The following is an 18,432-nucleotide window of genomic DNA, read 5'->3' as shown; positions in this document are numbered from 1 at the left end:
CCTCTGAGAGGGGGGCGTGGACTCGCATAGACAGAAAACGGACGGACGCAGATTCTATGCGAGCGAAGCATAAATCTAGCTTAAGAGGGTCTGTCTGTCCGTCCGTCCGTCCGTCCGTCCGTCCGCCTTCAATTGTGTCTGAAACGCTTTCTTTAAATTGTTCCTTCCTGTGGCCACAGGGCGGCAGACTTGCCATTTTGGACCGGAGCGAATGCGTGCAAGCATAGCCTTTCCAGAGGGCCTAAACCGGATGCTAACGTTGGCGAAAAGTAGCCTAGCCACAGGCTAACTGACAAAGGTTGGCTAACTGGCTAAAGGTTGTTAGGCCTAATAAATGTCTGGTAATTTGTAATGTTCACTTCATCTAGGCTATGTGAAATTTCAAATCATAGCCTATGGTTCTTTTCCAAATCCAAGAATGATGATAAGCTTATTATACCCTAAACTGCAAAAATTAAAGCCATGTCTCGCCATTTTGCTGCCTTGCTGCCTGCCACAATATTTGTAGTGTCCATGATGACCAATAAACAAAAAGTACATCCCCGGGGGGCGTTGACAGAGGAGGCCGGGGGGGGGGCGTTTGGGGGGGAAAATGGCATAGTTGGAACTGGCATAGAGGGACGCATCTGTTGTCCGCCTGTCGGCCTTGTTGCATGTGTAGCCTAGTGTCAAATCGGGTTGTAGCAATGCTTTAGCTGCGATTTACTCACGAGGCACGACTAGGATTTCAAATAGTTTTGATGTTCTTGCAACCCTATGATTGCGCGATCGTGAGGAGAAATCGCTTGTCGTTACCCCGATATCCACGATGTGAAACTCAGGATTGACCTCCGATTGAGCAAGAAATCAGCCCGACCCCCAAAAAGTCGTGTGTGTCACAAATTTTGGCAAAATCGTGGCCAAAGGTCGTACAGTGTAAGCTTGGCTTTAGGCTTAAGAAATATACCTAAGTGCTTTTGGGGAGTGCGGTGCTCAGGACTGGGGATTGCTAGAAATATCTGATGAAGTTGACCCAGAGGCATAAATGGGAGCAGACAGAACACTTCAGGTTGTCCATAGAAATGTAGTGTCAGCTTAAAGAACACCTATTGAAGATATTCTATTCTACTACTTTCCTCTGATATAATTTGATGTCGTTTTTTTGTTTCTTCCTTTCCTGGCCTTGCATTTATTTTGATGTGGGCGGTCCTGTTGGTCATTATGACTATGTTCAGGTGGTGTTGCTGTGACATTCAGACCTGAGTTTTGCTCCAGTTGGTTCTCTTCTTGTTGATCCTCATGGCCGTCGTGAGCTGAGGGTGGTTCGGTCTGCTGTGGACCCTTGTGATCTCGGTCAACCATCACTTCTCCGGCAAACGCTGGGTTATGAACATAAGAACTTGTTCCTTCGGAGTACACAAGCGAAGTCACACGGGGAGTCTGTTGAAATTGACGGAAGAAGGAAAAACATTATAACACACACTGCCGAGCCTGCAGAAAACACAATTTGTTGACATTGAGCTTCACCTTCATAGGACTGAGCAAGAAGGGAAAAATATTCAAGTTGTTATAAAACCAATTAAATGGATTGTTTAAGAAATAATAATAATTAAAAAATCAATATAGTTCCAACATGCCTCAGATACCTCCGTTGACTGTCCGTTCCACGTTTCGCCTTCAGAGCAGAAGGTTCTATCTGGGTTGTCATCCTCTTGGACAGCCTGAACATTTTTTGTTTTGTTAGAAAACAAATCAAAATGAGATACTATCACTCCCACCTTCAAACCCCCTATTTCTAAGTTACTACCACTGTCCCAGTTATGTTCATTGCATGAAAACTAAATCATTTTTCAGGTTAGTTGCTAAGTGGTCAGCAATGATGCTTTTGAGAACACTACCTGTTCCCACATCAGTTACACCAGGAACCACAGCACACATAAGTTAACAAGCAGTGTGGTTAATTTTACCACGTGTGGTGCAGATAAACCTGCTTATTCGTTTATGGAAAACAGTATGTCCAGGTTCACAAAGCAAGTCCACTTTCGGGTACCACATCAGTTTGTTCAACATCAGGTGCAATAACAGACACTGGTGCAAATATCTGTCAGCCTTAACATGTTATAAGATACCTTAGTTGAGAGCTTGGTTTTGCTGCATTCTTCTTGTCCTCTTGAGCACACTTGAACACGCTGAGCAGCCTGGAGCATCCTCTGAAAATGGTGTTACGAAAGCTTATTCACATAGTAGCTGAACTTCCTATAAGTGATGACGCTAAATGGCATCGATGTATGGTGTACCACCTACCTCGTACGAGGATTGATCGACCGTGAAGTCATTTCTTTCAAATTCGAATGGAATGCGCCTGCAATAGGGCAGAATACAGGATAGATTAAACAGGTTTAGAAGAAAGCATGCACCAGAATTTAATTGATTCAGGAAATCTGTGTTGATATCACACCCTAGTAGGACTTTTGGTCACCTGACAACCGCATCCTTGTAGTTTTCTCTTCCTTTGAACTGTCTGAACTTGTCATTTGAAACGATCCATCCATCACGGTCACTGTCTCTGAACATGAAACTAGGAGAGAGATGTAGAGTAAGAGCCATAAAGGGAACTAGATTTTAGTGTTGGATTTAATGCAGAGAACGTGAGTTTTAAAAATACTGGACATGAACATTGTGACCGATTCAGCTGCACACTCACATATCATCCTCAGGATAATTGGCAGTGAGAGTAACAAAACCTTGCTGGTCGAGATCCTCCAGAGCTTCATGGCCTGTCAACAAACAAATAATATAAACAATTGTACACAATGAAAGAAATCCTTTGTGAAACCCATGGCCAGAATATGGGGAAACAAGTCCGACAGGCGGACAACAGATGCGTCCGTCTATGCCCGTTCTGAACCTTTTTTGCCCAAACGCCCCCTTGGCCTCCTCATAACCTGTCAAGGCAATTTATCAATAAGCCTACCATGTACTGTATAAGCCTGGATTTGAAAAAGTACCATAGGATTTCAACAGTGTTGGGCAATTTACTGAAAAACTGTAATGCATTGCTGATTACATGTTACTGTCTTTTCAAAATAATCCCTTACACTACATTTAGCAATGTGGGGACCTAAGGCGAATTTAGCTAGGGGGGCCATCGGTCCATCCCATATCACATTTTTTTTTAACATAAAATCTCTATTTTTGTTAGGCTATTTTTTTTTTTAATCACGATTTTTTATTTAAAAAAAAATAATAATTACAAACATAAAAAAACAGGCAAACATTACAACCCTTTCTGGACAGATTTCAATGAATAGGCTATTTGCAATTTTACATAGGCCTACATTAAATAAACTAAAATGTGAAATTCTCTTTTCACTTTAATATGAGAGCAGTGATGTCCCCCCCTCACTGAAGTGTTATTTCATGTGTGTGCATGATGCTGTCACCTATTTGAAGTGACGTTGATGTTGGATTTCATGGAATACTTTTAAATGCCGCTTTGGGAAGAAAACAGAGTAGGCGACAGGTGAACTGTCTTTCTGTCAAAACAGTGGTTTGCAGGCGTTTGCGTTTTCACGTGGATATTGTCTTCGTGGACCGTAACAGACAAACAGTAAGTTCCATAAACTAATCAATGAGACATTGGCTACGTGTACATGATGTTTTTAAGTCCGATTTAATAAATGCGATTTAAATAGATCGGATTAAGAGTTATTTTGCGATGTGTATACATGGCACTTTCACTTAAATGCGATTAAACGTCTGGGGAAAATAAAGCATTGCGATTGGACTGAGGACGCACGTGCTGAGCGAGCCAAATAAGGCACGGGGGCGTGGTTCAATGCCACCGAGATGCAGGTCATCTTCCCCACGAAAATCGTTGCCTCAGGCGGACTGAAATCACAACATTTCCCCCTTTCTCCCTGGATCATTTACAATGCTACATTAGCTACCCTGTTAGCATAGAAAAACGAGTGGTCAAATGGTAATGTGGAGTAACTTTGTTGTGCTTCATTACTTCGTGGGGCACTTTTACATCAATATATGGAAGCCACAACATTTATAGTCGCTTAGGGACTTTAAATTAAGCAAAACTTTCATGTGAAAATCAACAGGAAGTGCCGCCATGTTTTTCTCACTGGCATTGCACGCATGAGCTCCAGGCCAAAACTGAGCGACTGCCACCTTGTGGACACAAGAGGGAATCACAAGAGGGGGAATCACAAGAGGGAATCACAATTCAGAAACGCATCACGGGAGGGCGGACGGACGGACGGACGGACGGACGGCGGACGGACGGACGGACGGACGGACACCAAAGCCTCTTATAGAGATGCGTGGGACGCATCTAAAAATGTACCATAAACAGTGTTCTTTGAGTTCATCCTCCAGTTTGGCACGTGGACGTCAATGTTGTGATGGCCCTTCTTCTGGAAGTCGTTAACCGCCAGATTAATCCCAGAGCAGGAGAAGAATGTGTACAGGCCATGACTGGTGGTGGAACAGAAGAGGTAGTCATGTAAACTGTCAAATATTTGAGCCAAAGTTTGCTTGGGCTCCATGAAACAGAGGCATTTTCTATTTTTAGCAACAGAGATCAGATACTAAAAATACTAAAAGAATTTGGTGTGTTGGGGGATCAAGATGTTCGGCCACTAGTTGCGACAGGAAATAAATTATGCAGAAAAAAGTTTGAGATCCTTAATTAAGCTATTGTTGGGGTCTCCGCATACCAGTTCCGACTGCACTGCCCCCCCCCCCCCCCCCCCACACACTCACACACTCAGATACACACACTCAGATACACGCACACGCACACACACACACACACACACACACACACACACACACACACACACACACACACACACACACACACAAAAAATAGTCAATTTCATCACAGCAGAGCATAATCAAGGGGCGACTCAGATATAAAAGAGTATTGCGGTAGCCAAAATCTGTGGACATTGGTGCCGGTGTGCGGGATTGTATGGAAAACAGTGGAATCAGTTGTTGGCACAGCAGTGCTCCAAACTTTGTCAGAAGAGATGTGCGGAGGTCCTTATCTCTGACACACACCTCTTTATGATGCTGTAGCCGATTAGGCATACTCTGATTTTGTTCCCAATCAAGAACATTGATTTGTTTCACAAATGCCACAATACTATTGTTTAACACATATTAGTCCAGTGGTTCCCAACCTATGGGTCGGGACCCAACCTATGGGTCGCCAAAGATCCACAGTGGGTCGCGAAGCCCTCTTGATTTTAAGGGGTTTAATTTTAATACATATATAGCCCCTGTTGATTATATAACAAAGCATTTAGAAGACAATTTGAGGAATTAAATGATAACTAATGAGTTTTCGCAGGATACAGAGTATCATGTGACTCCCTCTTTTGCGGGCGCTCGCGCTGTTGGGTCACCAAAGCTTTCAATAGGCTATGAGCCGAGGGGTCGACCGGTGCCATCTGGGGGGAGGAATGCTAGCAATGTTTTTTGGCAAGGTATATCCCCCCACTAGTAGAAAAAGCTTGATAGCAGTCATGGGGTGGTAGCGAAATCACTTTTTTCAGCTCTTGAAGTTACTACCCCCCTATAATAAATACTGTTTTTTTAATATCGGCTGTATATGTAGTTATGGCTTATGTTGGGGGTATTGCCAATATCCTATACCATCGTGCTTGTTATCACTGGAAAGGGGACCTTTCAGGCTTTCATTTCAGCCCATTAATGAATCTGTCTGACATACACAGAAGCCACAGCACGTCATTAAGCCAGAAATAGCTCCCATTTCCACACACATTGTGCCAAAACTGTGCACTTTCGTTTACATCTGTGGCATGAAAGAACACCAAGGACACCAAAGTTAACAACCTCAATACTCAGGGCACCCTACCGATTCAGAAAATGTATAATATGCCCATGCTATCATTTAGTATATGTTTGTGAGACCCTTAAATGTCACTTGTGCAACCAGCAAAAATGTCTTCAAAATCGGACCCAATAGAATGGACTAATACAATGCCGGTATCACTTTACTTAAACAAACTTTGTTTATACTGTAGTTCATATGTGAATGTACATAACATTCACAAGTTGTTAAAGTATTCAATTATTGTAGTGCAGTGTTTCTCAAAGTGGGCCGGAAGCCCCCCTAGGGGGGCGCGTGAAGTCAGAAGGTTTTTCTTTTTTAATACTTTTCTGCTTTGCCATTAAGTCACTAATATTTAGAGAACATAGGCCATACTGTACGTGTATATCAGGCTCTAATAAACTTCACGACGGCCTATTTATTTGTATTTTCGTAACCATTTTGCTCGAGGGGGGCGCAGACAGACACCCTTCCTCTGAAGGGGGGAATGGCACGAAAAATTTGAGAAACACTGTTGTAGTGTATGTGAAGAAATACAATCTAGATGGTAGGCCCTGCAATGATAGGGCATTGGGTAACACTTTACTTAAACCACTCAAATATGGTATCTCATTAACAGAATTTAGATAAATGTTCATATACAACATTTTATACAGGCTATTTCATAAACAAATAGACTGAGACCCTACTGTATACAAGGGGTTACAAGCCAATAAAGAAACATGTTGCAAAGGGAATATTTTTAATGAAAGAATATGTAGATTTATATTATTTCGTCGTCAGTACTCTTCATCTTCCATGTCATCCCCTTCATCTGAACTGTCTATGGTTGCCTGGTTTCCGCACACTCTCAGTTTACACATGTCTGTGCACCTGAGGCCATTTACCAGACAAACACAATGATGGCTAGAGCATTTTGTAGTGCAGTTGCACGAAAGAAGGTCCAGGACAGCTTGGGATATTGTCAATATTCTATACAATAGCGCTTGGTATTACTGGAAAGGGGACCTTTCATTCTTTCATTTCAGTCCATTGCTGAATGTTTCTTACACACACAGAGGTCACAGCACTTCATTAAACCAGACATAGGTCATATTTTCTCACAAATGTTGGCTAAACTGTTTGATTTCGTTTATCTCTGTGGCATGAAAGAACGCCAAGGACACAAAATTACACAACCTCAATACTCGGTGGACTCGGAAAATGATAAATGCCCATACAATTATTTTGTATATGTTTGTGAGGGCCTAAAATTTGACTTGTGTAACCACCAATAGTCTTCAAAATAGTAGCCAATATAGCAGGTCATTAGCTGGAAATATCAGGCCTTTTTTCCTGCCAATGTTTGTGCTGGCATTCACAGAGGTCATTAAACCAATAATTTCTCGGCCCTATCGTGGCCTAATGGTAGGACACTGGTCTACTACGCGGCTGACCCGGGTTCGATTCTGAACCGTGCCCTTTGCCGACCCTCCCCCATCTCTCCCTCCCAACTCGCTTCCTGTCACCTCCTTCACTGTCCTGTCTCATATAAACAAAAAATAAAGGCTTGAAAAGCCCCCCCCAAATACTCAAATGATCACTCCTGCCAATTTCAATATGCTGTTGTATTGCTCACATTACCCTTGACTTGTCAGTACCCGGAGATGCTGCATGCTGCTATTCTAATGGGGGCAGATTTTGTTTACATTTTAAAAAAATCTTAACATGGGCCTACTCCAAATATTTTCCCAAAAGGTAACACCTGCCCCCATTACAATGACCAGGATCTTGGAAAAGGCTGAAGAAAAAAAAAATCTCTGGTACTGACAAGTCCAGGGTAGTGTGAGCATTACATGATGTTGAAATTGGCTGGCGTTATCCTTTAAACCAGTAATTTCTCACTGTATGATTTATGTTGTCCCTATACCATGGGAAACCATCAGGGTCACAAAACCAAATGATTTTAAAAATCTAGGCATGCTGTTGATTCAGAAAATGTATAATGTACCCATACAATATTTGCAGGAGCCTTTAAAAGACCGTAATGATCCTCAAGGCCCTAATGACCTATTTTCTGACCAATTCTGTAATATCTCCTTACAGACATACATACAAATGTTGGATAAAAAGAAAAATGAATGAATATATGTATGTATAGTGTATATACATACAGTATGAATGTATGTGCATAAGAATGTATAAATCCGCTTTGAAATGGTACTGTTGTCAGTAAATGATCAAATTGCACATACAGCACTGCTTAATAAATAGACATATTGTCCTGCCAGACATTTCACAGATTACTGACCAAAAGCTTATTGAAAGAAATTGAAAAATATTTCCCAAAATGTAATATGGTAGCCCTTCCCCAAATGATAATTTCAAAGGCTAATTTTTTGCCATAGAGAAAAGGTGTGTGTGTGTGTGTGTGTGTGTGTGTGCGTGCGTGCGTGCGCGCGAGCAGAAGAAATTCAAACTTGATGCCATCTGAAATTTGTGTCAAAATTCAATATGGCTGCTATTTCCCAAAATGGATGACTTTCATGCATTTTTCTCAATACTGTGGGGCCATAATATAGGCCTACTACATAGTAGATTACTTTTTTCAGCACTTCTCTGTTATATTCTCTTACAGATATTTTACCAAAGGTTGACTAAACAAACAAAAAATAAGTTTGATTTCGCTTCCTTGAAGCAGAGAATAGTCCTCCTACAATGGTCAAATGGCACATAGACAGTCAACTGCTGAAATAACTAGGCCTATGGTCCTTGCAATGACGTAAGCCTATAATATTCATTGATGAGTACGGTTCCTTTTTTTTAGCACAATTATTTCCTATTGCCTAATGGACAAATGTATTCATTCATTCATTCTTTCTTTCATTTGATTAGGACAATACACACTAATCAATACATCAGTTAAAAAAACATCAATATAAATATGTTGGTATTTGCATAGTTGCCAAATGTCATCCGTAGTCCTAAGGCAGGAAGCCATAATAAAAAAACAATACTGCATTACAGTAGACATGACATTTTACCACAAACACCAAATATATCCAGAGTAAAACAATGTTCATACTATTAATTAATAGGAGCAGGTCTGGTTTGTTTTCAGCCACTGTTTACGGGTGATTTTGAAGATGCTGATGTTGTCACATAGCCTGGCCACGCCAAACCCCTAGGGGCGTCTAGATTTCTAGGCTAGTTGTCACACAGTCCGATATGAGCATGGCTGAACAATAGAAGGTGAATTTCGATTTTGCCACCGTGACATATCCTAAAGAAAGTGGTCAAAAATTGCTCAATTAAACATATACACAACACTGCTGAAACTAGGTTCATCTCAAATTCAATATGGTAGACGTTTCTGAAACTATTCCAAATATTTTATCATTAACATTTATCCACCCTTACCCCCACCTGCTCTACAGTATCTCACCCCCACTCCTCTCCCACCCTACAGTGTCTTATCTCCCCAACCCCCCTCACTTTCCTTTAACCCCCCCCCCACTCACCTACCCCCACTACCCCCCACTCCACAGTGCCCCCCCCCTCACCTACCCCCACTACCCCCCCCCCCACTCCACAGTGCCCCCCCACTCACCTCCCCCCACTCAACACTCCCCTCCACTCACTTTCCTCCACTACCCTGGCCTTGCCCCCCACCCAACAGTGCTCCCCCTCAATTGCCCCCACTCACCTCACTCCTACTTCTCCCCCTTGCCCCCCCCTAACTCTACATCTACTGTACATACAGTGCCTCCCCATGCCCCCGCTCATCTCTTTTATCTCCTTACGTCTTATGTCTCCTTACATTTCCTTACGTCTATAAAGAGATAAGACAGAATTGGACTTAAATTATGTCATATTAATGGTCATTATGGCCTTTTGTAAGGCTCTCACAATACATTGTATGGGTATATCATGCATTGTCTGAATTAGCAGAGTGCCTTGAGTATTGAAATAGTTGGGGTTTGTGTCCTTGATGTTTTCCCATGGTTTACAGTACGTAGGGACTAAAGAAAGCCTACAGTTTAGGCGACATTTATCATTATTATTTCTGGTTTAATGAAGTGCTGTGACCTCTGAGTATGTCAGACAGATTTAGTAATGATCTTAAATGAAGGCCTAATGCCAAGCAGTGATGCCAAGCAGAAACTTTGGAAGGAAAAAGGCCCAATACTTCCAACAGATGACCTGCATGTAGGCCTATTGGCTATTATTTTGAAGACTTTTGCTGGTTGCACAATTCAAATTTAACGCTCTTACAAACGCATACAAAACAATTGTATGGGCATATTATACATTTTCTGAATCAGCAGACTCCAAAGAGTATTGAGGTTGTCCAATTTTGTGTCCTTGAGATAAACGAAAGCAGACAGTTTAGCCAAGAGTTGTTGGAAAATGTTAGCTATGTCTGATTTAATGAAGTGCTGTGACCTCTGTGTATGTCAGACAGATTCACCAATGATCTTAAATGAAAGCCTGAAAGGTCCCCTTTCCAGTAATACCAGGCACCATGGTATAGAATATTGGCAATACCCCACGGAATGAGCCTGAACTAGACATGCATCCGAATTCAAACATGGAATTTAATAGAGGGGGGTAGTCACTTCAAGAGCCGAAAAAAGGGGTTTCGCTACCACCCCGTGACTGCTATCAGGCTTTTTCTAGTAGTGGGGGGATATATCTTACAAAAAATTTTTTAGCATTCCTCCCCCCAGATGGCACGATGGCCAAAATTTGGGGCCATAGCTCAAGGCCTACAAGGGTAAAAATATGGGTCCCTGAAGAGAAAGGTTGGGAACCACTGTATTAGTCAATAGACCAGTGTCTGTGGCGGCCATTATTTGTGTCTCTGTTGTTAATGCTTTACCTTGATCAAAAAGCTCTCACCTCATTGCCACATTGCTCCCATCAATGATCATCTTTGGTCCATGCGTGTCATTTTTAGGCAGAGTTACAGGAACATATTCCTCACGGATCCCCTGGTATGTTATCCATGTCTCTTCGATTTTTTCCATCTATCAACAGAAACATACATACATTGTAAGTTTCTTAATGACAAATTATTACATATAACATTTTCAGTGGGTGATAGCTTTAATTCAAAGTGAGTTGTGTGAGATAAACAGTTTCTAGGTATTTCTCTGCTGTGTTTAAAGATGGCCTCTCAACGTCATTTAATTAATATTGCCGTGTTCCCAATTGTTATTGAATGTGTTACGCGTTGGTCCTGTTTTAAAAAACGTTCTGGTTGCTTTGTTTCAAGACGTTTTTGCAAGCTGGCAAGGTGGCTTGTGGAGAAACGAGAGAGTGTTCCGTGTTTCTCGTGGAAATGCGTCTCTGATTGGCTCACTCCTCCTGCTCTCGAAGAAACGCGTCTCTGATTGGCTCAGTCCTCCAGTTCTTGGAGAGAATGTAATGGGAAACAGAGTCGCCACTTCCCCGGGTGGTACTGCACTATAGGGGCGCCAACGGAGGCGTGCAGGCTCCATTCAGGGCTGTGCTCTTTTGACAGCGACCCCTAGGCGAGCTGCAGGCACGGAGCAACCAGAGTGAGCTGGCTTTATGTATGAGGCTTTGTGCTGTGTGTGTATCTGAGAGTAGCAACCAGCTGATAGCTAAGCTAAGCTATGTTTCGGGCCACCAGACGTTGCTTGTTTTGAAAACAAGCAGAAAAAAATTACTCGACATGTTTTTAGATAAATGGGTCGATATAAACCTTTGTGGGCAACGCCTTCTTTCGACGTGACGAAACACAGAAAGGCTTTCGTGATTCGCTCGTTTCTCTGCATTATTGATATAAATTGGGAAACACCGGGAAACACAGCCAGAAGAGTTGACGCACCGCTATGAGAGCCTTGCAAGTGAGTTTAACTTGGGGTGACCGTCCGATCTTCGAAAGGAGTGAGTAAAACTGAGTTTTATCGGAAGTTGGCCTTTAAGACAGCTGCCCGTCTGTAAATTCACCAAGTTGTCAATTTCCTCACCAAATTAGAGCGCAGGAGACAATCTGCAAATCTCAAAGTCAAGCATACTTCCCTTGGTAGTGTATGGCACGCATGTCCAGGCTAAAATCCTCCCAAGCCTCTCAAACGACTATGAATGGAACATGCTTGGAAAATTAGAAGTGAACATTACAGCAGCTCACTATTGGCCACTACTATTTCCAACTGATTTTAAAAGCTGTTCATTTGTCAGCTGTTTTCAATGAAAGTGGGAGGCAGCGGACAAACGTTTCACCTTCTATTAAGCTTTTAGCGTATATCAAAATGCTTAGCCAGCGCCAGTCCCCTCGAGGGGTTGGCAAAGCAGACAATCCTGATAGCTGGTTCAGGTCATTGCCCTAGCTTACGAGTCACAGGGGCGGCAGCTATCAGGATTGTCTGCTTCGCCAACCCCTCGAGGGGACTGGCGCTGTCCAAGCAGAGACTACCAGCTGCTCAGTCCTTCTAAAGGTGCAGGTTCTGTTCATATAAATTTGCAGCTTCTCCAGGGAGGCGAAAGGTGGTGCGCAATAAGCCTGTAGCTCACTGGTTCATAAATAAAGGAGTTTAGGATCTTAGGAACAAATGCTGGTTTCACCCTTAACGTGACCATAGCATTGTAGTGATTGCTTGGTATGACAGACGTACCTTTTTGTTTATCATTGTCCATTCCGTTGGAACAGTTATGCTGGAAAGGTCTTCAGGCAACAGGAACTTATTATTGGTCATGGTGAACTCAAGAATCCTGTGTGACACAATACAGTTGTTAAAGGATTAGTTTGCCATTTTGCACATAAAGCCCTTTTTTAGTTAGTTTGGAATGTGTGTGTGTGTGTGTGTGTGTGTGTGTGTGTGTGTGTGTGTGTGTGTGTGTGTGTGTGTGTGTGTGTGTGTGTGTGTGTGTGTGTGTGTGTGTGTGTGTGTGTGTGTGTGATCTGACTTTGGCTGAATGTATGTAACAGTGGGCAGTATGGTTAATACCATATACTGTATGTGCAATGATGTGTGTAATAAAGCGGGCTTGCAGAGCGCTTGTAGTAATCTCTAAATACAGCTTATGCTTGCTTGCTTGCTTCTCTTGTGCAGGTCAGTAAAAATAGAAACCGCTTCTCCTCCTAGGCCTTTCGAGATAGAGACACCGTTCAAACACTAAAACGACCGGCTCGGCTTGGAGATTTCAAAAAATGCTTTGTGTGTCCATACCCCTTGTCGTTTTTTTTTTTTCATTTTTGGCGATTTTGTGCAAGTTTGGGTCCCCATAGAAAACAATGGACAGAACCTTCATGTCGAGCATTCCACCACTCTAGAGATCAGAGTATAGGAAGCTTTTTCGTTCATAAAACATCAACACTTTGACCTAAAAGTTTAATTGAAACTTTGTTAGCGAGCTCTGGAAGATGACTCCAAACGGTGACAAGATCATGTCCTAACTCCCATTACTTTTTAAATGGCAGGTGTGTAAAAAAGTGCTGGGCTGGCCCAATGGCTGTTCTGTGTTCCTATTCATTTTTGAAGTGCCTCTCTGAAGTTGCCTGGTTAACACCAGACCTAATCACAAGTGAGAAGTCTTTCAGATCGAAACGATTGTGTAGAACTAAAGGCTGTATGGGAGTTCCCAGGCTATCTCTGAAGAGGTCAGTGCATCTGCCACAAGAGGCCCATTTGTGACTGAACCGTTTAGCCTATAAACGTCATTCAAGGACTGTTAGAAAGATCACGAATATGACTCCAATCTGTGATAAGGACACGTGCCAATTTGTTTTAATTTTTTAACAAAAGCGATCTAAAAACTAAAAACTGTTGTGATTCTGCCCTCTGCCTTAGAGTACAATACTGCCATACAGATAATCACAAAAGGTGCTGCCAATAAAGGGTTCCATCTCAACTGTCACATTCTGTCAACATTCTATTCTTATGTTGATTTTCAAATTATATAATATGCAGTGTTCCTTAGCCAACTTAAAATATTAAAATAGCATGTATGTCATTTAGTATATCCCAGAAACGGGGAGCTACAACACTTTCAAGATGGCTGAATCCAAGATGAGTCGACTGAATTGTTTGGCCCATAACTTCTAACTCGGTGGATGGATTTTTCCCACATTTTTTTAGCTTTGTTTTCACAAAAGTAGTTCGTTTTGTATTTGTATTTATGTATAGATATAAAAAATAAACTGCTCAGCTCTGCCCCAAAAGGCAAGCCCGCTTCTAGCATTTTCTGTGAAAATGCAATCTAGTGTGTTTTTTCTGTGTTTATGTATGTACGTATGCTACTGGACACGTTCATTTTCTCTCAGGATTAATAACTGATTCTCTACTGCAGTGGTTCTTAACCTGGGGTGCGGGCACCCCCTGGGGGTGCGCGTGATGTTGTTTGTGTTGAGGTTGCGACTAAAATCCTGCTTGCAAACATTCTATTTAGATCAACTGAAGACCAAATAAAGACACCTTTTGGTCCCCATTTAAAGTCATTAAGATATTGATTAATGTCTCAAACAAGAATCATGTAATGTAATCAATAATTTAAATCATTTTTAGAGCGTATACACATGTAGAAGTTTGGGTTGGGGCTTGTCTTCAGCACAGGTAAGACAAAAAGAACCACTGCTCTACTATACTCTCTACTCTACTCATGCAATCATTTATAAAACAGCATAAAACTTTCGGTAACACTTTATTTTAGGGATACATTTATAAGCACTAATACATACAATGTTAATGCCTAAGTAACTTGTAAGGCATGTACTAAGCAAACGCTAAGGCCTAACTAAGGTTACATTGGTAATAAATTCCTTATTGTGCATGAACAAGACATTTGCGAACACATGCCGAACAAATATTTGATTTTGCTTTGTACATCCCTTACAAGTTACTTATACAGGGAAATTGTATTAGTGCTAATAGATGTGTCCCTAAAATAAAGTGTTACCAAATTTTTGTTTACAAAGACATGACATTCACTGTGTGGTCAGTGGTGGACAGACATATGCTGAACAAAAATTCCCTGACAAATATGCTTTCTAACAGTTGTTTTAGCATTTGGTGGGCCTATTTTTCCAGACAGATTCTTCTGTTGAATTGTAGACATCCAGCCAGTTGGTGGTGATAATGTGTCTTTTGGGAGGACCTGCCACGAATTTTCACACAATTCGGGACTGCACACAAATGCACCATTGCTACTTCTGTCCTCTTCTTTGTCCATAGTACCTAAAAAGTACTAAATGGGTCTTTATGTGCAAAATGGCTGACTAACCCTTTAACCCCTTAGCACAGCACTATGGCTCTCTCTAATGTCATATCAAAGTTGTTATGATGTAGTTAAGCATTTCCAGCAAGTGAATTGGGTCGCCGGCGACCCCTGCTGCAGTAAGAGGCTACAGGCTTTGAACAAGAGACAGGAAGGGGGGCTGTGGTGCAGCCCGTTAAGCCCCCCACATTTGAGCTTGCATGGGTTCGAATCCGGCCAGGGTCATTTGCCATCCCTACTCCGTCTCTCTCTCCACATTCGCTTCCTGTCGCTCTTCATTGTCCTATCTAAAATAAAGGCGAAAAAGCCCATTAACAATACGTTGAAAAGAACAAGAGACAGGAACAGTATGGCCTTAGGGAAACACTATGTTGACATTTACAATTTTCTGTATTCTGAACTAGCTTTACAGAAAATGTTTTTTTTGCACTTGTAATCTTTTGACCTGTCCCGTGTTTGGTTTTCCACAGTTTTAGACATGCAGATACAGCAAATGTGTTATAGAGTAGACATGTAGGTACACGTATACATAGCCTACAGTGTAGATTTGGTAGTAAGTTCATCACCGTGATTTTACTTACCATCTTTTGTTCTTTTCACTCCAGGTGTCAGGACTGCACCGTGTTATGATGACAGCATCTTTGTTCTTTGCCAAGGCATCCATGAAGCTGGAACACAGAGTTTGGCTTCAATTAGTCAAATCCTAAAATGGGCGCACTCCAAAATGTTTGAAATTTTAAATGTACTGCATTCTTTTAGTTTCCACTGCTTTCTTTAAAAAAGAGATCAATTTGCACATGATACTAACCCCTTTTGCACAGAGCCTATGTTATAACCTTATGGTCATCAACATTGTAAGTCTTAACCTGCTACTAATAACTCCTTGTAATGTCATAGCACTGTTGTTATGATGTAGTTGAGTCTTTTTTTTTAAGCCAAGAGTGAACATGCCCACCTGCGTCGCGGGCCCATGTGCACAAAGAAGATACACTGAAGGAGGTCAATCAGCAAAAGCTTACAACTCATAAAAACGATCTGGCAAATTACTTCTACTCAATTTGTTGATTTGAACACATTTTGTCAATATTGGGGGAAATATAGTAGCCTACCTCACAGCAGTGGCTCCCTCTGGGATGTCCCACAGCTGGACATCTGGATATTTCTTCAGGAACTCAACTGCAAAGCGACAACAATATAGATGTGAGTGACAACTCATGATTGGCGGCATTTCTGATTAATTCATTCAAGACACAATGATTAATCATAGTGACAAGGAAAGCGATTTTGTTATTATACATTTTCGTCAAGTTTTTTTAATTTAAAGAGGTGTTATTAAGCACTCTGAAAAATGTTATTGCATTATTATTATTATTATTATTATTATTATTATTATTGTTATTATTATTTATTATTATTATTATTATTATTATTGTCCTTGTTGTTATTCATGAGATTACTATTACTATAATCACAGAGTGGGACGTACGATTATGCTGTTTCATCTGGTCGTTAATGCAGACGATGAGGTTCATAAGCTTTGTGATAACATTCACGGCCAGGTCTATGTTTTCCAGAGAAAATCCACCGTGACTACAAGGAAATACATCCTGATTAGTTTACATTATGTGAAATTGCACATTACATTAGTATATGACACAATAGTCTCTACACTCTCTACATTATACTGTATTTGGCCTACTAATTAATCGTATATTAGAAATCGATAAGGTTGTATTCTTCTTCTCAATTCAATGGTTCTAATATACAATCAATGGGCCTACTACATTATACTGTATTGGCCTACAACGTCATTACACGTTACATTCAGGGATTATGACAGATTATGACTTCATGGGCCCCTGGCCTACACAGCAAGAACCCCCTCCATGGATATTGCTACTTCCCAACATCATTCAGGGTTTTAGCCAGATGTTAAATACCATTGTTCAGTGTTTTGGGGCCTGGCCCAGTAGGCATGTACAGGCATACATCCTTGATTACATAAGGCCCACTACATTACATCACACTGCATTACACACTGCACCCCATTTCGCAGAGCAGACAGTTTTAGGCAAAGCTTGTTATGAACAGATGACAGAAAGGAAGCCACAAGTGTGCCGGTACAGTAATAGCAGAGCAATGTTAGCTGTGTTAGCATAGCATACACATAGACACGAACACGAGATGCCATTAACCACCCCTTACAGTGTTAACTTTGTTTGCATAGTATACAGGCTTAGCATTGAAAAGTTTGTGAGAGAGCAGTGATAGAATGTTTGTTTGAACGAGAATGCAAAGTGCTTTTGCTTGCTTTGTTGTTGTGAAGGATAGGAAAGATAGAAAAATCAGTTATGTCAGGTGAGATAGAGGTGTCACAGAGGGACAAAGATGCAGGCTGAGTCGGCAGCGCCACCGTTTCAGAGGTCTATCACTGTTCTATCTGATAGAAAAGAATATTGAGGACAGTACTCATCCAGGACAGTTCTCGTGAGTTTTTTCAGATGGGTCCTGCAGAGTTTCGTTGGCGTAGGAAGAAGAAGTGCAGAGGAAGGACAGAGAGTTCATAAGAACTGAAAGAATTGAAAGCAAAGGAAGACAAGAGAGAGCAGCTTATCAGTCTGTATCTCCACATAACTGTACAATTATTGCCACACTCTTTTAGCCAGTTGAACGTATAATCTTACCAACGTGCAAGTTCTCCGCTGTCAGTTATTCCCCATGGACGTGTCTCTACTTCAGTACTCACAAAAGGGCAAACTGTTGAAATGTTTTTCTCCCTCTCTGTCATGCCTCCACAGGCCATGTCTACACAATGAAGCAATAAATCTTGCAACATAAAACCAAAATCCGTTCAGCTCCAAACACCGTGAGCAAGTCTCTCTGAAAATGCGTAAGGAGCAGGAAATGCGTGAACAAAAGTGGCCGGAAGCCACTGTCACTGTCTTCAATAAAAGTGACAGTGACAGTACAGTAAAAGTCTTTAAGGTACGCATTTCACAAATGTAACTTAAAAGGAGAAAACCTATTCATAAGCTACAATGATATCCCCCTTGAGGGTACTGCCCCCATAGCATAACCCACGTGCCCCCACAGCCCACAATGTCTTTGAGACATTAAGCTCCAAGGAAAGTTCCACAAATATTTGGGTCATGTTTACTACCTCCAGGGGAATCAAAGTAAGCCGTATGTGCCACTAAGGCGGTGTCAGAGTATTTAAAAAGTGCTGTACCATCCCCCTGACGCACTTTTTTTTTCTGCATATAGAGAAGGGGATTGGGGATAAAACACAGGAACTGAGTGACGGCAGGTTGTGTGTGTGTGTGTGTGTGTGTGTGTGTGTGTGTGTGTGTGTGTGTGTG

General features: G+C 41.6%; 1 protein-coding gene across 1 annotated transcript in view; it reads right to left on the bottom strand.

Annotated features, from left to right (window-relative positions):
- The window catches only part of LOC134454007 (uncharacterized), a 102,235-nt gene that overhangs the window by 39,650 nt on the left and 44,153 nt on the right, over positions 1-18,432 (bottom strand). The window contains exons 7-8 of the mRNA XM_063204748.1: positions 4,337-4,467; positions 1,239-1,385 (exon numbers count right to left, since the gene is read on the bottom strand). Coding sequence (XP_063060818.1) covers positions 1,239-1,385; positions 4,337-4,467 — 278 coding nt within the window. The remainder of the gene's footprint in view (positions 1-1,238; positions 1,386-4,336; positions 4,468-18,432) is intronic.

This window comes from Engraulis encrasicolus, chromosome 8, assembly GCF_034702125.1.
Source record: "Engraulis encrasicolus isolate BLACKSEA-1 chromosome 8, IST_EnEncr_1.0, whole genome shotgun sequence".
NCBI lineage: Eukaryota > Metazoa > Chordata > Actinopteri > Clupeiformes > Engraulidae > Engraulis > Engraulis encrasicolus.
The sequence above is the reverse complement of the archived record's forward strand: the minus strand, read 5'-3'. Positions and strand labels throughout refer to the sequence as shown.